General features: G+C 43.2%; 1 protein-coding gene across 8 annotated transcripts in view; it reads right to left on the bottom strand.

The window, feature by feature from the left end:
• Positions 1 to 17,963, bottom strand: part of Meis2 (Meis homeobox 2) — a 207,960-nt gene that overhangs the window by 45,661 nt on the left and 144,336 nt on the right. For all 8 annotated transcript variants that reach the window (XM_005364203.3, XM_005364204.3, XM_005364205.3 and 5 more), the window contains exon 9: positions 14,382 to 14,458. In XM_005364203.3, coding sequence (XP_005364260.1) covers positions 14,382 to 14,458 — 77 coding nt within the window. The remainder of the gene's footprint in view (positions 1 to 14,381; positions 14,459 to 17,963) is intronic.

The raw sequence follows: 17,963 nt of genomic DNA, 5'->3' as shown, positions 1-17,963 counted from the left end.
ATAAAACTCAGCTCTGTTGTAATGATGATTACACTGACTGTTTGATGTTGTATTTAATGCTCCCCTTAAATAAAGATTTGAGTCATAAAATAATATATTCTCATAAAATGACTCAGCCTGTTACACTCGTCTTTCTTGAAGAAATTGTAAAATTTTCATATATTATTCCAAATATAGCCGGGACTGGATGACAAAGATGATCTGTCCATTGCATTTGAAAGGACAGGATGTGATCCTGAAAGCTTTCCAACTCACTGAAGAGCAGAGTCATTGGGAATTCTAGAATTTATCTAGCTTAGCTATACCCAATAACACCCCTTACCAAGAAAAACACTGGTATGTGGGAGACTTTCTCAGAGAGATGCACTTTGCTTTAGCAAACACATCAACGCAAACAATGAGCCCATGGATAAGACCCTTAAAAAAACAGATTCTTCAGTGAGAAATTGAGTGTGGGACTTAGTGTACCATAAAGTGAAATGTAGTTGGGAGGGGCCCAAGCCTGCAGTGCCAGGGATTTGTTGCCTACAATGTGCTTGAAGTCCTGTGGGAGTTGGAGGATGTCACAAAACCTCTACTGACCCATATGCTTAAACGGTACAATTATCTCTATTTGCAAGTTGCTACATTTATTTGAAGTTTATAAGATCTCGAGGACAAGTCACAGATGTCTCACCGACTTAAATATTTAAGTGGCATAGTTAGCTATTCCTACCTGGAAGTTGTTAACTTTATGCCCTCTTTAGCTGTGTGGTCAGGAATCGATAAAACAGACAATTTGATAGCAAAACGGGAATGTGCGGAGTTCAGATTTATATATCATCATCAGGGCTTAGCACTTGGGTTGTAGAAGCAGATAGCTCTCTGTGAGTTTGAGGCCAGCCTGGTCTACATAGTTCCTGGACAGCCAGGGATATATAGTGAGAGCTTCGCCCCCGCATCTCTCTCTCTCACGCGCACACACATACACACACACCCACCCACCCACCAAACAACAACAGAAAGAGATACCATTAATAAATGAAGACGACTACATGAGGAAGTCATTTGGCCTGGCCATCGCAAAGACTCCAAGTTCAATGGGTTTCTAGGAATTGCTGTCTATAACTTGAACTCGGTGGACAACTCTTAGATCATTCAGAAGTCTATCTACCTCAGAAGAAGAGTTTATCCAAGCAACCAAGATCAGGTATCTACCGACAACATGCCACAAGCACTGTCTTTTTTAAGCTTGTAAGTGGTTTTGAGAGTGTCAGGGCAGGGACAAGAAGGGACGGTCACCGGTGAAGGCGATTACAGAGCGCTGCTCACCCCACAGCTTCTAGAAGATTGTTTTTGTTTTATTGCTGACCTCTGAAGGAGTAGAACCTCAATGGAATTTCACAAACAGAAAACAACAGAACAAGGCCCATGAAAAAAAAAATGGCTATGTAATCCCACACTCTTACAAGATTTCCAACCTGCACAGCTATGGAAAAACAGGGAGTGATCTCTTTACATCAAAAGTTTTATGAAACATGAGCATGTACCCCTTTAGGAACCCATCTAAACTTGGGGGAAGAAAAATGCCTGTGCGCCACAGTATTTATGTGGAGGTCAGAGGACTAGCTGGGAGAATGGAATCAGTTCCCCGGGACTGAATTCGCGCCATTCAGCTTGGTCGTAGGTACCCTCACTTTCTGTGTCCTCTCACTGGCCCCACCATCTTTGAGATTTACAAAAGAGACTTACAACTTTTCCTCATCCCTACATGCCCCATCCAACTGGACAGTAACTTAACAAATCGAAACCTTTCCCGGTGCTCTGTTCTCCCCGAGGACGCTCCCGTGGAACTATCTATGGGGTGCAGACTTTCCAGCAGGCTCTGTGATCAGCGTGGTTTCCTCCCCACATCCCTGTCACCAAGACATCCTCTCCTAGACAGGCTCCTCTGCCGTCAGGGTGGGAAGGCCATCTGCACCCTCGGTCTTACCTTTGCTGCTCTGTGTGGTCCCACAGCGTTTCCTGTTATTCTGACCTCTTCCCCTGCAGGGCTCATCTTTATTTTTTGTGACCTATTGTGAAAACAAGCTCATCTTCCCAGAGAAGTCACCCGCCACCCCAATCCATTGTCATCATGGAAATCAGCTGCAAGCCCTTGCTCCCTAAAGCCCAGAGCCTGGAGTTGTGGCTCTCATTCTCTTCTTACCCCATGCTGAATTAGTCACTAAATCCTGCTACGGTTTTTAACAATAGCGATAAAAATTGGTTTCTTTTTCTTCATTTTAATAGCTAAGTCCCTGATTCGGAGCTTTGTTTAAGTCCCTCGTAGTCTCCTATGGCTGTGCTCTCTATCTCTTCCTCTAATCAATTCAAGACACAATGGTTAAAATCATTTTTCATCTCGCTTGCTTTAGTCAGATTTTTTTTTTCAGTTCACAGGCTTAGAATAATAAAATAATAGAATTTTAAGGATAGAAAGGACCTTAAAAAAATCACCCAGTCCCCATTCTTTAATGGATGAGGGGATAGATACTAAGAAAGGATAAATTGCCCAAGATCACACACATTGTCTGAGTTGGAATTAGATCCAAGCTACTGATGATGTCCCGGTCCACTCCCTTCACAGACCACAGTGCAAGGCCTATGAGGGCGCATAGCTCTTCCCCCTGTTCTGGGGGGTCTGGCCCTCTCTCCCCCTCGCAGTAGGTACTTGCGGGGTTTATTTCCCCCAGGTGGAGAAGGCTGTTTTCCTCCTGGGCTCCATCTCCCTCCTTCATGGTCTCACCCTGCTTCTATCTGCTTACAAATGACAGTTCCTTCCTCTGATTCCAAAGGAACTTCAAATCTAATTTCCTGTAAGAAACAGCAGGCTGAGTGAGAGGCCCTCTTTCCTCAACGGACCTGTCAAGTGTTGCCTTCCTGAGCCTCTCTCTAGCTGCTTTGAATTCAGCTCAATACCAAGTTAAGAAAACTTACTAAGATCTCAATTCAAAGGCTGAACAAAAATCCAGACCTTGTTTCAGACTTTCGACTTGTTCGCTCTCACAGACCAATGCCAAGACTCTCACCCAGGACACACGCGCCAGCGCCATGCATTCTGTTGCATTGTCCAAAAATTTTTATCTTTGGGTCCATTTTGGTCTCTTGGTAAATCCTACCGTTAGGCTGAGGAAGCTTAAGCAGCGGAGGAGTTCATTCTTTTATTTCCCCCTTTGTTAGCCATTTTCTGGTGTTAGCTGGGAAAATCATATCGACTCCGTAAAGTACCAGTTTCTCTAAGTATTTTTATATCTGTCCTTAGATAAAGATACAGTTCATTATAATATACTGCAAAGAGCTTTCCACCATTACTTAGTAAAACTAAATCATTAAAATATTATTTAAAATTAGTGAACTACTTCCTGGGTCTGGAAATACTTTTATTGTATAACAGAATGGAAGCTGACTTAAGCATAACGTATAACATATACAATTTTAAATTTATTATATCATCAATCTGATGGCAAATTGGCAGACATTATTTATTTGGGGTATGAACAGTCAAGATTTCCTCCTGAGACCAAATCATTGGCCATTCCTTAATTAACTTAGCAGAATACGAATTAAAACAGTAGGATATTAGATCCTGCTGATAATCGAAAAGCATGATATTCTTATACCATAACTAAAGCTCTAATCTCAGGGAGACAGCATCCTGAAACCGGTGTCCTAGGTGAGCGCTAAGATGTATGTTCTTGTCATTGAGATGGGACCAAGGTAAGGGTTTGACTTATCTGTAGAACCGTGAAGTCGGGCATTTTCTTCAGTCTGTGGGTTATGGCCCCATTTCCAGAAAAATCTATCCAAGCCTAATGTAACCCGGCAAATCTTTCAAATGAAATAGTCTTGAGGGAGGCAAGTTGTCATTTTCTGACGTATTATTTAGGGCTCAGCTCAAGTTTCATTCTTTCTCCCTTCCTTACTTAAACCCCCTGCTCATTCCCTGTAAGCGCCATTTTCTAATTAAGGAAAATGAAATTTGTAGCATGGAAAAGGGAGACATGACCTCCCCGTGAGCTAGGCTGGTTCCTCCCCTCACGCCGCTAAAACACAGAATCCAGGGGTGTTTTTTTTTTTTAATTGCTATCACTTTGTCTTTAGTGCAAAACACATGGCAATAATTTAGTGAACTCCAGTGTTTCTCTTGTGGCAAATTGATAGCATAATTTTATTATGAGCCGAACAATGACTTCTGGACGCAGGAGCGATTCTCCCAGAACTACACATAACGTGGTTGACTAAATGTAATACTCGGCGAAGGTAATGAAAACAGAGGCCTGGCTCAGCAAGGCCTAGGAGATTCTGACTTCTCGTTCCTGTCAAAGGGCTACTCAATCAATCATATCTGCAGCTTATTTAATGTCAGAAGCACTAAGCCGCCAAAGTGCACTGGGGCGAGCCCCTCAGAAATGACACCCGAGTCACGTGCTCTCTGGTCTCTGAACCTGACGGGGTCAATAATCCGTGTATGGATTTTAATAAGTCACCTATTATGTTCCCTTCGGTGCTAATTATTTTACACATCACCTGTTTCCTGTTTCCTAACGTTGCTTTTGTAATAGCATTATGAAGAAAAAAAAATTGGAGGAAAGTTAAGCCCTAACTTGGCCTATTCCTTGACAGTGAGGATTTCTCCTTTTCCCCTTCCTATTCTATGCCATCAAACACGAACTCAGACACAGAACGTGCGACAAGAGCTCAGGCTCACAGGAGACCTGCGTGTGCAGCCCCGAGTCACGCTGAAACACACAGGTCTAGGACTAGCCTCATGGCGGAAAGAGGTATTTGGAATTTGCCCTGTCTCACCTGGCCTCAGGTAACACAGGAAATACACCAGCTGGGGCCAAATTCCACTGAGCTTCTTCCTACAGAGTTTTAAAAAGAGGAGAGTTGCTCACAAATCCCCACGCTGCCTTTCAACTGTGCTAGCACAGACAACATTGAGAGTCGAGACCACAACTTAGAAAAAAAGGGACAAGCGGGCCACATTGCTAGCTTCTATATGTTGTGGCACACACTTGGAGTCCATGCCACCCAGAGACTAGTCTACATTTTAGAAATAGTATCTCCTTATTGAAAGCTGGCACATGTTTCAGAGTTCGGTGAAACCGGAAATGCAATGTCAAAATATATGACCATTTCATGTTGATAGTGTCAACCGTATCATATGGCATGAAGTATGCAACCTGTGGCCCAAAAGACATCATCCTATCCATTTTGTAGAAGAGAACACCCTTGGTTAAGGAAGACCCAGTTGTTTTCCTCAAGAGCTGAGTTGAAGCCGTTAAGTCAAGACCCCTGGGGAATTTTTCACTGTGTGGACTTTGAGATAGCCTTGAATTCAGATCTAGAGAACTCATTCCCTGTTCCAAGCACCCTGAATTAGGTCTGCTGAAGTTTCTGTTGCTCATCTAAAGGCTTGAGGGAAGTTTGGAGCTCCGGAAGTCCATATTAAGCAACCTGAAACCTCAGCCTGCTAGGATTTATCTAAAAGATACAGTGTATCTGGAAATGCCCTATCTCCAGTGTTTACCTTGTCGGGGAAAGAGAGAAAGAACCTTGCCTGTTTCAACCTCAGTACAGAATGTGTGTGAATTTGTGGGGGAGCTGGGAGTTGGCTAATCTCAAGGGAATGACCAGTCAGCAGTGATGGTTCCGATTCACCCACAAAAACAAAACCAGACCGGAAACAACGCTGGGTGTTCTGATTAGAAGAAAAACAATGACCAGGAAAGGGACTTGAGGAAAGCAATATTGAAAAGAAAACCAAGGTTCCCTTTACTCCTCTCCCCAAATCTCTAAGCATTTTTTTTTCAGATATAAACTGAGTTTTCTTGTTAACACGATAGGAATAAATAGTTCTGAGTGTCCTAAAGGAGTGGGGTAGTGGAAGTCGGGTGGGTACACAGAAGTGCTACCTACCCCTGCTCACTCTCATACCTGAAAAATCTAACACAATGAAAACAGCCGCAGTAACAACAAAACGAGTTCTCAAGATCATGAGGCTAATAGGACCTACATTTACTCATTAACGGCGCAGAATCTCAATTAAGTAATTTTTACAAGGCTGCTCTCCAGTGGGGGAACGCATGAATGAACGAGTGGAGTGCACTGGGCACAGGCAGCCTAAAGACCGCTTAGAAATGGCTTCTGGGAAAATGAATTTTTGGAAGGAATTTTTTCAAGTCCTCAGGACTGTAGGAAATCTTACTGGAAAAAGCCCCACAGTAGGGGGGAAAACCCAACAGCACTGAAAAGGAGAACCCAGTTGCAGCAGCCATCAGACTCATAAGAGCATAAAAGAAACTTGAAAGAAGTAGGGACAACATAGTATTGATGCATTCTGATCTACTTTGTGTCTTCTTAACAGCTTCTACCTTGGGGTCTCTAGAAGCAATGCGCAGGCGAGCTTTCTACTTTCTATATTCCAGAAATAACCTAAGAGTAGCTTGAAATCCTGATTTCTTGATTTTTTTTTTTAAAAACAAGTTTTGTTTTCAAGACAACTTTTACTTTAATCTTCATAACTGGAGCTAGAAATACTCCATCAGTCGCTATAGGATCGAGATACTTGTAATATTGCAATGATGTTGCTTCATTTTTCCCCCCCTCCGTAAAAAGAAGTACATGCTCACGTCAATAGCATCCTAGCCTCAAATCCTACAGCAGGCTGAGGTCTAGGCTTTTCTTTCAGCATTCCTAGAGAAACCATGTGGATGATGCCAGTGGCGATGGATAAAGGACCTATTTGAGCAAGCCTTGTCTCTCTTCCAAATCCTGGCGTAATGAAGTGCAGAGGTAGGTAGAGCCCTGTGCTAATGCGGGGGCTGTCTGGAGCTCATTGTTTTTGTCAGTGAAAGAGAGGAGGCTAATTCTAAAAACCGAAAAAAAAAATTATAAAAGAGAAAGAAAAAAAATAAAAGAAAAACAAAGAAATACACAAAAAAAAAAACCCCAAACACATTTTAGGCCAATTTTCCTTCTATAATGCACAGACTTGATCAACGATAACTTTCAATACGAGGGCTTTTCCCTCTCAAAGTTTTCTTATTTAAACATTTCTTTAAGGAACTTTTTTTTTTCCTTTTTGGAATTGTTTCAAAAATTTGTTGTATTCTCTTTTTGTTGTGTGGTGTTTTCTATCCAGCACTGTACATTCCTTTAAACGAGCAACTTTTTTCCCCTCCTCTTTATTGGCATCCTAACGCAGCAAAGAAATATGTATCCTGAGATAATGTCGCCAGCTTGCTATGAAAACCATATTTCATTCTTTCTTTATACAGAAAAAAAGGGAAAAGCACAAAGCAGTGGGTGCATTCGAGTGCAAGGGACTGCCTCAAACCTTCCCTTCGCATTCCGTCACTGGCACCCTCTTCCTTTAGTTCCCCTCTGCTCCTTTTGTTTACCAGTTCTAAAAGGCCCTTGCTGGGTCTGAGCTGCTGGTCTACATTTGGACTGAATCGAAATTTCTGGAAATGGTACCTCCATCCATACAGGATAGGAGCTGTCTAGAATCACTGATCTGATAGGGTAATAGATGGGAGGCCTGGTTGCCCCCATCCATGAAGGAGCCTCAGGGTTCACATTTTTGTGAGAATTTTACACCATGAAATGGGAAATGGGATCTGGCCACCTTGCCGTCTCGGTCAGAATTGGTAAGCCATGTATAGACTCTTAGCTTAACCCCCGTTAGATGTCCTGCAGATCAGACAGGGCAGACGGAAACCCACCTCACTGTCGGGGCAGTCCCTCTGGTTAAGTGTTCATCGTGCTGGTTTCTTTTCCTGTCTTCTAACTCCTCATCTATTTCACTCCTTCCTTCTTAGAAATAATCGTGGGTCTCTGAGAAATAATAATAGGACCCTTGGATGGAATGTTTAGCGTCCTGTGCAGGTGGAGAGATGGGAATTCCTATTGCTACTACAGCCTAGGGAGTATCTGCTAGGAGGAACATCCTTTGGGTGAGCAGAAGACCATATGGGACAAACTGGAAACATCGGGTTCCCTTGGCCTCTCCACCTCCCTTCCAGGGACTGGGTGTTTCTGACACAGGGAACCCAGAGAGACAAAACTCTTACCTCCAGCTCTCCACACTGGAGTTCGAAAGCATGCTTTTTGTTTTTTTGTATTCATTCCTCAGCATTGGCAGTCTCAGCACATTAAATGCTGACAATGAATCTAGCACCTGGCAAATCGGACTTGAGATTCAAATGGATTTTTATTCTGAAACATAGATGTTACTCTGAAATAATCACCGCAGACGGCAGCTTTGCGTTTAACAAACGGCCGTGGGGGGAAACTGCTGAGCGGGGGAGGCTGTTTAGTCCGGCAGGCTTTGCTCCTTCTAGGGTTTTCTCAACTCCACCTCCCCGGTTTACCACTCAATCCTTCAATCCTTTCTCTCTTGAGATAAAAGTGTCCAGCTGTCTCTGTTCCTCATTTACATTTCCTACACCACTGGCCAAATTATTCCATATGTTTACTGCAAAATTATCTCCCTCAATTCCCAGCTTACTCTCGATGTCCTAATATTACAACATATTTCCCCGTGTCCGCTCTCTCTCTCGGCGGCAGGACGACAACACACACACTCTGGAAAATGACTTTTCCTTGCTGTGAAGAGGGACGACCTTTTCATCCCTTACTCTTCCTCCTACTAATTAGGAGGCAGAAATTGGACTCGGAAATTCACTGACAAAGGCCTGCAAGCGACTGTCCCTCCTCAAGTCCACCTAGACCATGATGGCGGTTCTTCAAGAGGAAGCATCCGGGTGAATTTGGCACAATGGCCTCTTCTCTTGAATTTGTCTGGGATGCTGGGTTCCTAGGGAATATTATTGCTTTCGTCAGGCAACCACCTTGCTGCTGTCAATCAGGACCTTAGAGTCCCAACCGTGTTACCTTTGATTCTCAGAGTGCTCACAAGCTTCGTCCCTCTTCCCCATAGTGTCCTTTATACCAGCCTTGCCCCATTTCACATGTAAGAGAGCTAAGTCCCGTGTGCTGGTGTCTGCGAAGGCTCTGTGCCTTCTTACAGCAGAAAGGAAGGAGGGCTACTTAGAAGGTACACTGATGCCCAAGAGACTCTCAAAAGTCCCTCAGTTCTGATGAAACAAACTTCTGTCTCATCTAGGAAATTTGCCGGGAGCCAAACTGAAGCAGGAGAAGTCAAATTTCTGTCCTCTGCCAGGGTGTCAATCATTGAGAAATGTTACAGCTAATATGATTGTGGGCCCCCATGATAGGAAGACAGGCAAGCTGGACATGGGGAATTAGCAGTTAATCTTAGTTTGAGAGGTTGTGCAAGGCATCTATCTGTAATACAAGGGAATTCTCTGGACCACCTTCATCTGAAAAGTTCCTTCGTTTAAGTTTCATGCATTGTTATTTGGGGGCCTGGGGCCACCAGGAAGAAGTAAATCCTAGTTTGCCTGCATTCAGTCAACAGCTCAGCCCTGTGAACTTTGTATGTCGTTTTGTCGTTGGTTATAATTACTGCAATCACATGCATTTTTAAGAGTATAGTATATTTCTTCTTTTAAAAATTAATCTGGAGCCAGGCACAGTGACTCACGCCTTTAATTTCAGAACTCTGGAGTCAGAGGCGGGCCTATCTTTGTGAGTTCAAGGCCAGCCTGGTCGATAAAGCAAGTTCCAGATAAGCCAAGGTTCCACAGTGAGACCCTGTCTCAAAGAACAATAATAAACCTGAGAGCAAATGTGGTTGGATGTGCCTCTAATCCCAAAACTCAGGTGGATGGGCGAAGATTGTGTGTTCAAGACCAACCTGGACAACGTAAAGAATTCTGGGCAAGCAAGAACCTGTCTCAAAATAAAAAAACAACAATAACAAAACTCATCTGTTGTGGGGTTTCTAGGTAGAGATAACTACAGTGTAATTCTGGTACTTACTATGTTGCCTGTGAACAGGCGTGGTATTGTGATTTAGCTGCCAGAGCTTTACATTTTCTTTCTCTGTGTGTATGGAATGTGTGTGTGTGCGTGTGTGTATTGTGTGTGTGTATGTGATGTGCACATGAACGTTTTGTGTATGTAGTGCAATGTGCATGTACCGCGGCAGACGTGTGGACTCGGAGGACAACCTTGGAAGTTGGTCCTCATTTTCCACCTTGGCTGAGACAAGGGTTTTTGTTGTCTGTTGTGTGAGCTAAGCTAGCCCCGAGCCTCTGGATTCTCTTGTCTGTGTCTCCCATCTCACTCGAAACCGGGATCTCAGATGGTTATACTGCTGCCAGCCTTGTGTGGGCTCTGGGGCTGGAACTTGGGTCCTTTCGCTTGTTCTACTGAGCTACCATCTCCCTATCCCTAGCTGGGGTTTTGTCCAAGTGACGTTGTCATATTTCAGTGGATAGCATTGTCAAAGACACACAAATGCAACTCAAAAAATTCCTGAAGTGACAACTTTCTTCTTAGAAAAATATTTTTTTCAAAATTTTTTTTATCAGTGTGAGCGTCAATAACCTAAAATTTCCCCTCACCGCTAAGCTTTGACAGTCATTTGTACCTCCTAAAGCTCGCTCATCTTTCCTTCCTGGCAAAGTAAGACATAAAACAACAACAAAAATCCTACAAAAATGACCATACAATAAATCACAAAGGTCTACCTTTGTTTAAACAGAGAAGCTATGCCATAGGAAGCTGTCTGCATTTAAAAATGTTTCCCTTAAACATGTATGTTTCCTTTTGGAAGAAATCTCCATTCTAGCTTGCGAGCTATTTGACAAAAATTTTATTTATGCCATTTTGCAGAATAATGTTTTCTCTGTTTTTGTAATTATTCTTAATCATTAAAGGCGTGCTCTACCATGTCTGGCTTTGCTTTTGGCTTTTTGAGTCAAGGCTTAAAACCCTGTAGTCCATATTGGCCTGGAATTCACTGCATAGCCGAGGCTAGTACTGCACTCACTGGATTCCTCCTGCCTCAGCCTCTCAAGTCCTAGGTTACAGGTGTGCGACACCATGACTCACTGCCTCATCTATAATGTCAATCTATAATGTAACTGAATGGTTTATTATTCATGGACTTCTGAGAGATAAGTGTAAGACAATGACATCCGTGTCATAAACGCTAGTCCTTCTTGACGTCATGCTTTGGGTTGGTTGTGTTATCCTGTTTGACACACCCCTACTATAAACACATGAGAAAAGTCATCTGGGGTCATCTCAAACACAGGCTGCAGAGATATAACACATCTTCATTTCTCTCAATTGTCTCCTAAACTTCCATTTTGTTGTTTGTTCTTCGTTCCCAATTACTGACGGCTCTTAACTGGCCCGTCTTTACTGCTCGTAGCTCTCATGAGGTGCACGTGGATACATCTATTGCTTGTTAAGGTGGCTGTTATTTTACAGTGCTCCTTAAGCCCCTTGGCCTTTCTGCTCTAAAGACGAGGAGCAGAACTGAGCAGCAGAAGGTTTCCCAGGCCACTCTAACTCACTGCCGAGAGTGGCCTGCAAGACTGGCCACCTGGCCGCAACTGGCTGATGGGGGGGGGGTGTTTAAACTTTATAAGCTATTTGTTTATCAATCTATTAAAAATTTATCTTTTATTTACATGTATGTGTGTATTTACATGTGTGTCCTTGTGTGTGTGTGTGTGTGTTAAGCATATGATCACAGAGACTGGAAGAGGGCGTCAGATCTCCTGGAGCTAGAGATATAGGCGGTTGTGAGCCATCTAACTTGGGTGCTGAGAATCAAACGTGGGTCTTGTGGAAGAGCGGCAGCAAGTGATCTGAATCACTGAGCCATCTCTCCAACCCCAGGAACTACTTTTGACCCTCTTTGCCTGAGAGTGACAGCTCTCTGGGCCTAGGAATCTCATCTCCAGTCAGTTCCCTCTTCTCATCACTGTCCCGACTCTGAAGCCTCCTGAAAGAGGAGAGACAGAGCTGTTTCCAAGGTGACTTTGTCAAGGCATGGGACAAGTTCAAAATGTAGCAAGGTGGGGACCGTTCCTTTTCAGATCTCTCTGAAATCCCCAGGTGGGGGCCACTGCCTTACACTCCTGGCAGTGCTTCGGGGTGCTCGTGAAGCTATCCTTGGGAGTCGTGCCTTATTATCAAAGTTATGGTAGCTATTAGCTAAGAATTCGACCCGAGGGCAGGATTACAGAATTTTTCAGAAGGAAGTGTGAAAATGAGAAAGGCGGAATTACTTTGTAGAGACCGAGGCGTCAACGTTTATCCCGTATTAAGGCAAGTGTGCTGCGTGACAGACTGCCATTCCTCACCCTCGGCAAATGTGGCCCAAATGACAGAGAAACAAGAAACCCAAAATATCACACCAGCTGAACTCCTGCACATGCCTTGAGGCTCCGTGGAATTCAGAAAGGAAGGGTTCTTTCTTCCAGGCTCCAGCCAGGTGTCTGTGAGGGAGAGCTGGTCTTTAGACTGAGGGCTGAGATGCCTTTTCTCTTCAAGGGCAATGACTACATCAAAAAATGCCGGGGATGGATGATATGAGACAGTGTTTTCAAAGAAAGGTCAAATGGCAATGCCAAATATCAACATAGAAGCATCCCGTTTCTTTCAAATATCCCCATCACTACTTCCCTGAATGTGCCCAAATTTACAAAGAACCCAGTTTTCTAAAGGGATGTTAATTGTACCAGAAACCACTGAATCTGCAGTAGCTTACCCTGGAGGTCGGTGCATACAAAACAATAAACGGGACCAAGTCTCCAAAACTTAACCCAGAATGTAGTCAGTCTATTGTTTCAGACCACTGATTGCTTGTGCTGGAAACTTGAACGAGAATCTGTATGTTTACACATATTAGCTATTTACATCAGGAGGCTCCTATCACCGCCAGTCCAGACACATCTTGCTCTGGAGATTATAGCCTTCATGCCACGATTTCGCTTGAAAGGGTATCTTTAAATGTACATAGCTCCAATCTTTAGGAGAAAATTAAAGAGAATTCCAGTCTGTATTGTCTATCCCTTTCTTTCTGCCTCTCTTTTCAGGTTAGCAGTTTATTTCTGCATTAATCACCCTGACAGAAGCAAGGCAACTCAATTTTCTGCTTCTGTAGGTAGGCACATCACTTTCCGTACAACACTAGGCATGAAAAGGGCTGCAGCTAAGCTTTGGTTACTGGTGTAATTGAAATGCTATCCACACTATAGGGTGCATTAAAGTCAGATAACGACAGTTCCTGTGGCCAATTTAAGTAGCTTGACTTCCCTGGGAAAAAAAAAATTGCCTGACAGATAAGGCAGACAAACTGGCTAATTCTCCAAGCATGTCTCTCATTGTGATCCTAGAAAAATGAGAAAAAAATGAATCACAGAACCACAAAATCAATTGACCCTCGGGTAGCTCATCAGGCGGCGAGCCTGATAAACCTAAAAGCTTTGTTAATGTCTGCCTGCCTGTATCCCACAGATAGAGCACTTTGTAAATGAACCTGCTTTGATAAATATATTAAGGAAAGCTGTGAATAAAGCCAGAGACTTCTCATTTGTAAATACAACCCCTGCTACATGGAATTAGAATGATAAAGTGGAGTTCCATGTAATTAAGTTTGTATAAGGCCTGAAATCCGTGCAAATACTTCCCCTGAATTTTGAAAGAGAACTGTCAGTTCAATTAATCTGAACATCACCCCAAGAATGTACAGAACAAAATTAAGCCGCTGATAAAACCTGGACCAGTATTTTGATAAGTAATTCCTATATCATTTCTTGGCCACTGTGATCATTTTATTTAATCCCCTACCCCTCCTCTTTCCGCAGTTATTCTCTAAGCCATGTACAAAGGGTAGATGGCCCATATACCACCATGCAAGTAATCTAAATCACAAGCTAAAAATGGAAGGAGAAAAAAAAATTTCTTCCATTAAAGAAAAATTAGGGCAAACAAATACCGAAGAGCAGATACAAGACAAAACAAAACAAGCCCCCAAATCCCACACCCCTGCGTCTACATTGTTCCTCAGAGTCCAGACAAAAGGAATCTTCCCAGAGGAAGTGGCTGTGTGTGAGCATTGTGCAAAAGACACACAGACAACAATATCGAACAGGACCGAGCCAGGCCGACTTTGTGAGTCAGCTGGAGAATTTGAAAACGTCGGGGGCGAGAAAAGTGAGTGTAGGGGAGAAGAAAAAGAAAAGAAAGAGTGGGAAAGAAGAAGAAATCCTATGAACCCTACTTGTCTAGGCTCCCTGTCCTTCACCCTGGGCCCGGATTTCCCATCTCGGGGAAGAAATGCAGACATTACCTTTGATTTCCTTTGTTCCAGGAACAACAAAACAAAACAAAATAAAAACAAAAAAGCAAACAATTATCTAGAAACCCCGCTTTAGTCAAGGGAGGAAGATCTTGGGGTCACTCACCAGTTGTTAACTTGGAGAATTGTCAGTCCTGTGTCTTGCGCTAACTGTTTCTTCTGCTCTTCGGAAGGGTACGGGTGCTGATGAAGAGACAAATGTTTTAAGAGATGCATCAGAAGTTGGGAAAGAGGCACATACTTCCCAGCGTGAAACCACACTGGTGCATTCTTTATTCTACAGCTTGGTTCTCCTTGCCACATGGAAAAATATATCAAACTTGCTGACAAGTGTGAACTGGAGGCAGTGGGGACAACCCCAACTTCCTGTCACACTCCATAGGACCAGCCATGAAAGTCCAGGTAACTCAGTCACATAGAGCGACTTTGATCCTTTGAGGTGGAAGGTGTGTTGGAACGGCATCCAAATTCTGGGTGTTTCTATGCCTGTCTGTTGTGTGTAGGGTATTCATTTCCTTCGCTCGCTAGTGGGTTACATGGAATTCAAAATTCTATGTTATCTTGAGAGACTGGTCTACATAACTGTTATTTCTTAGTTGATATGAGGCTACCTACATTTGGATCATGAGCCAATATGTAATCACAACTATTCTGAAAAGCCAAGGCAAATGATTAGATGCAGTCTTTTGTGGGGATGGGTTGGGATTCTTTAATTTTTACTGGTTAGTTCTCTGGGTTATCAAGGTCACATACATGACTTGCCTAGGCTACATGTTCCTCACCCTAGGCACAAATTTCACAACTCAGGGAAGAAGGAGAGGGTTATATGCCATGCTTCCTATGAAATTTTTCCATGTTAATGTCAAGTACAGCAACAAGAGAACAAAGCCGTAGGTTGCAGTTTTGAATTCTTTCATTCCACCACAGTCCACTCACGCTGATAATGACCAGTCCTCCCATAATCCTCCTCTCCATTTTCCTTTCTCATCTTGCAACCCAGAATTGTCATTTTACAGTCATGCATTTCCTTCAAGAAGTTCTGCGCCGGAGGGCGCGTGATTACGAAACACATCTGTTACATAAGGACCTGTTCAAAATCCACTGGTTTTCTTATACAAGAAGGTAAACTTTTGTCCCCATGTTACAGTTCTTCATAGACCAGAAAGCCTTGAGTTATGATCTCACCCACATCACTGAGGTGTCATCAAGGGGCTGGGGAGGTGGTTCAGTGCTAAGGTGCCTCCTACTTCTTTTGCAGAGGACCTGAGTTCAGTTCCCAGAACCCAAGTTGGGCATTTCACAGCTGCCTGTATTCCAACTCCCAGGTATCTGGGGCCTCTGTACTCATGTGCACACTGTCTCCCCCCAGACACACAACTGAGTAATCTAAACAGGGCTTTCTAGTGTTCTAATCATCCCAGCATTGGCGGGGCGCGATGCCTTTCAATCAGCTAAGAATTCAGTTCCCAGGTATTCCACCTTCTACAATACATGCATTCTCCAAGACGTGCATGGTTGTTTATCCAAGAACCCACAAGCCACCAGGTTCAACAAAATCCCCTGCCTAGCCAAAGGGTTAACTAAATCTGTATTAATATAGAAGCCAGGCTTTTAATATTCTGCAAATGTTAACAAAGAAAGATGATAATGTTGAGTTAATATGGGTTAAGCATAAAATGAAAATAAATTTTTCTGATTGCGAGGTGTTGACACTTTTTTGGCTAGGGCCTGCAGCCTGTTCCTTGAAGCTGTGTAATTACAGAAGGCTTTGCCCCTCCTTCCCCCTCCTGCTCGAGCCTCCCCACATTAGTAATGACCCCTTCACTGCTTCAAAAACCACTAATGGTCTTCAGCACAGGCAAGAAAAATGAACAGGGTAAATTGGAATCCACAGTCAGTAATTTGCATCCTATGAGGCTGCTTTGGCCACTCACACTCATTCCTGGCCATCAATCGCTGCCTGTCAGGTACTGCACTCTGCCTCCGTGACAAATATTCCTCCTAACACTCCGATTCGTGCAAACAATGCGATTGTCCTCTATTCTCCGTTTGGTAATGGAGAAAATGAATGGCTCACAAACAAGAATTGCTCATCAGAGGCGCGGAGGCGCCTTCAGACTGGAGGAGACCTAGGGTACACGTTTTAATTGACTGAAAAGACTGGTTGGGAAGCAAATGACAATTTTTGAAAAATCCTCCTTGTCAAGGTATTTCCTGGCCAAATTCAAGGCAGTGGTCCTCCCCTTTTTGATTTTCTGAAATTTGAAAGTCTAGGTTTATAGGCTGTCAGCCCAGGGGGAGAAATCGTGCAAACAGCCAGAATCAAAATGAAAATAAAGATGCATTCCCCCAAATGTATAGAAGGGGGACTGGAAATATAATGTGCCTCAGGGTGCTGCTTCTTTATCCAACCTCTCTCTTTCTCTCTCTTCCCCCACCATGTGCCATGTGTGTGTTGCTGTCTTCATTTGTCCAAAAAAGTTCTGAGAAGTGTGAAGTAGGGGTGTGTGTGTGTCTGTGTGTGTGTGTGTGAGAAGGGGATAGAAAGAGAGAGAGAGAGAGAGAGAGAGAGAGAGAGAGAGAGAGAGAGAGAGAGAGAGAGAGTGTTTAGATGAAAAAGGTAGTTTAGGAGAAGAGCAGAAAATGGAGGTTACTAGATTACAGCAGAGCCAATTCCTTCAAGTTTGATTGTAAATTCTGATTGAATCACAAGAATGCTTTCTAGTGTTTTATTAGATATGTAGTCAGATTATTGCAGAATTTTACAAACAGTGCCTTTTATCTTGGGAATCCCTTGCTATACTTTCTCTATTTCATAAGCAGTTTCAAATTCCATCCAGATTCATTAAAAACATTGGTACCTTACCAAAATTCACCTTGCACAGATGGCTTTTTTTTTTAAATTAATAGGGAAGAGTAGAAGAAGTTTTAAGTTCTTTGAATGCCACCCTGTGGGTTTTGAGCATGGCAGATCCATGCCTCTTTTATACTTGGGGTGGGCTGCTGATCTGTGAGTGCCCTGGCATCCAGCCACTGGATTTCTAGAATTAAAAGAGCGATTGAGAACAATCAGCTTTCAGAGGGAATGGAACATGACAATGTGTTTCGGATTAATTTACAAGTATATGTTCAGATTTAAGGGCAAACCACGGAACTGAAGGACTTCTCTCCTCCGTGATCTATCGTGTGCATGCTTTATTGGGACAGACATCATGCTGAAATAATAAACAGGGGAAGCCTTGGCTCCTTCTTTGATGTATATTACTAAATGTCTGACCGGCTCAAATTTAAAATAAACTTCGGTATGTTTGCACTTGGAAACTGGAAGTGGACCACAAGCAATAATTTGTAGTCAATCTCCATGTTCTTGGCCTAAGGCTATAGTTTTGGCTGTTCACTGTTGGGGGCCAACTCTCTGGGGTCCTGTGGCCCAGAGTCACCTCAGCTTCCTCCTAAGAGCACAGAGTGTCACATAATAGCGATGGTGATGAGTCCCTTCATCAATAAAGCACTAAAGGTTAAGGATTTCCACATCTCAAAATGATCCCAAGGCCAACGGTGAATAAAAACACGTCCTTAAAGTTCCTCTTACTTGGAATATCAGCTAGCAAAGGTTGGGAAAGTGAAAAGGGCATGCATAGCTCATGATTCAACGAAAGAGAAAATGTTTTTTTTTTTTTTTTTTTTT

The sequence above is a fragment of the Microtus ochrogaster genome (assembly GCF_000317375.1).
Source record: "Microtus ochrogaster isolate Prairie Vole_2 chromosome 14 unlocalized genomic scaffold, MicOch1.0 chr14_random_1, whole genome shotgun sequence".
Classification (NCBI taxonomy): domain Eukaryota; kingdom Metazoa; phylum Chordata; class Mammalia; order Rodentia; family Cricetidae; genus Microtus; species Microtus ochrogaster.
Note: the sequence above shows the minus strand (reverse complement) of the source record. Positions and strands in the feature narration are given on the sequence as shown.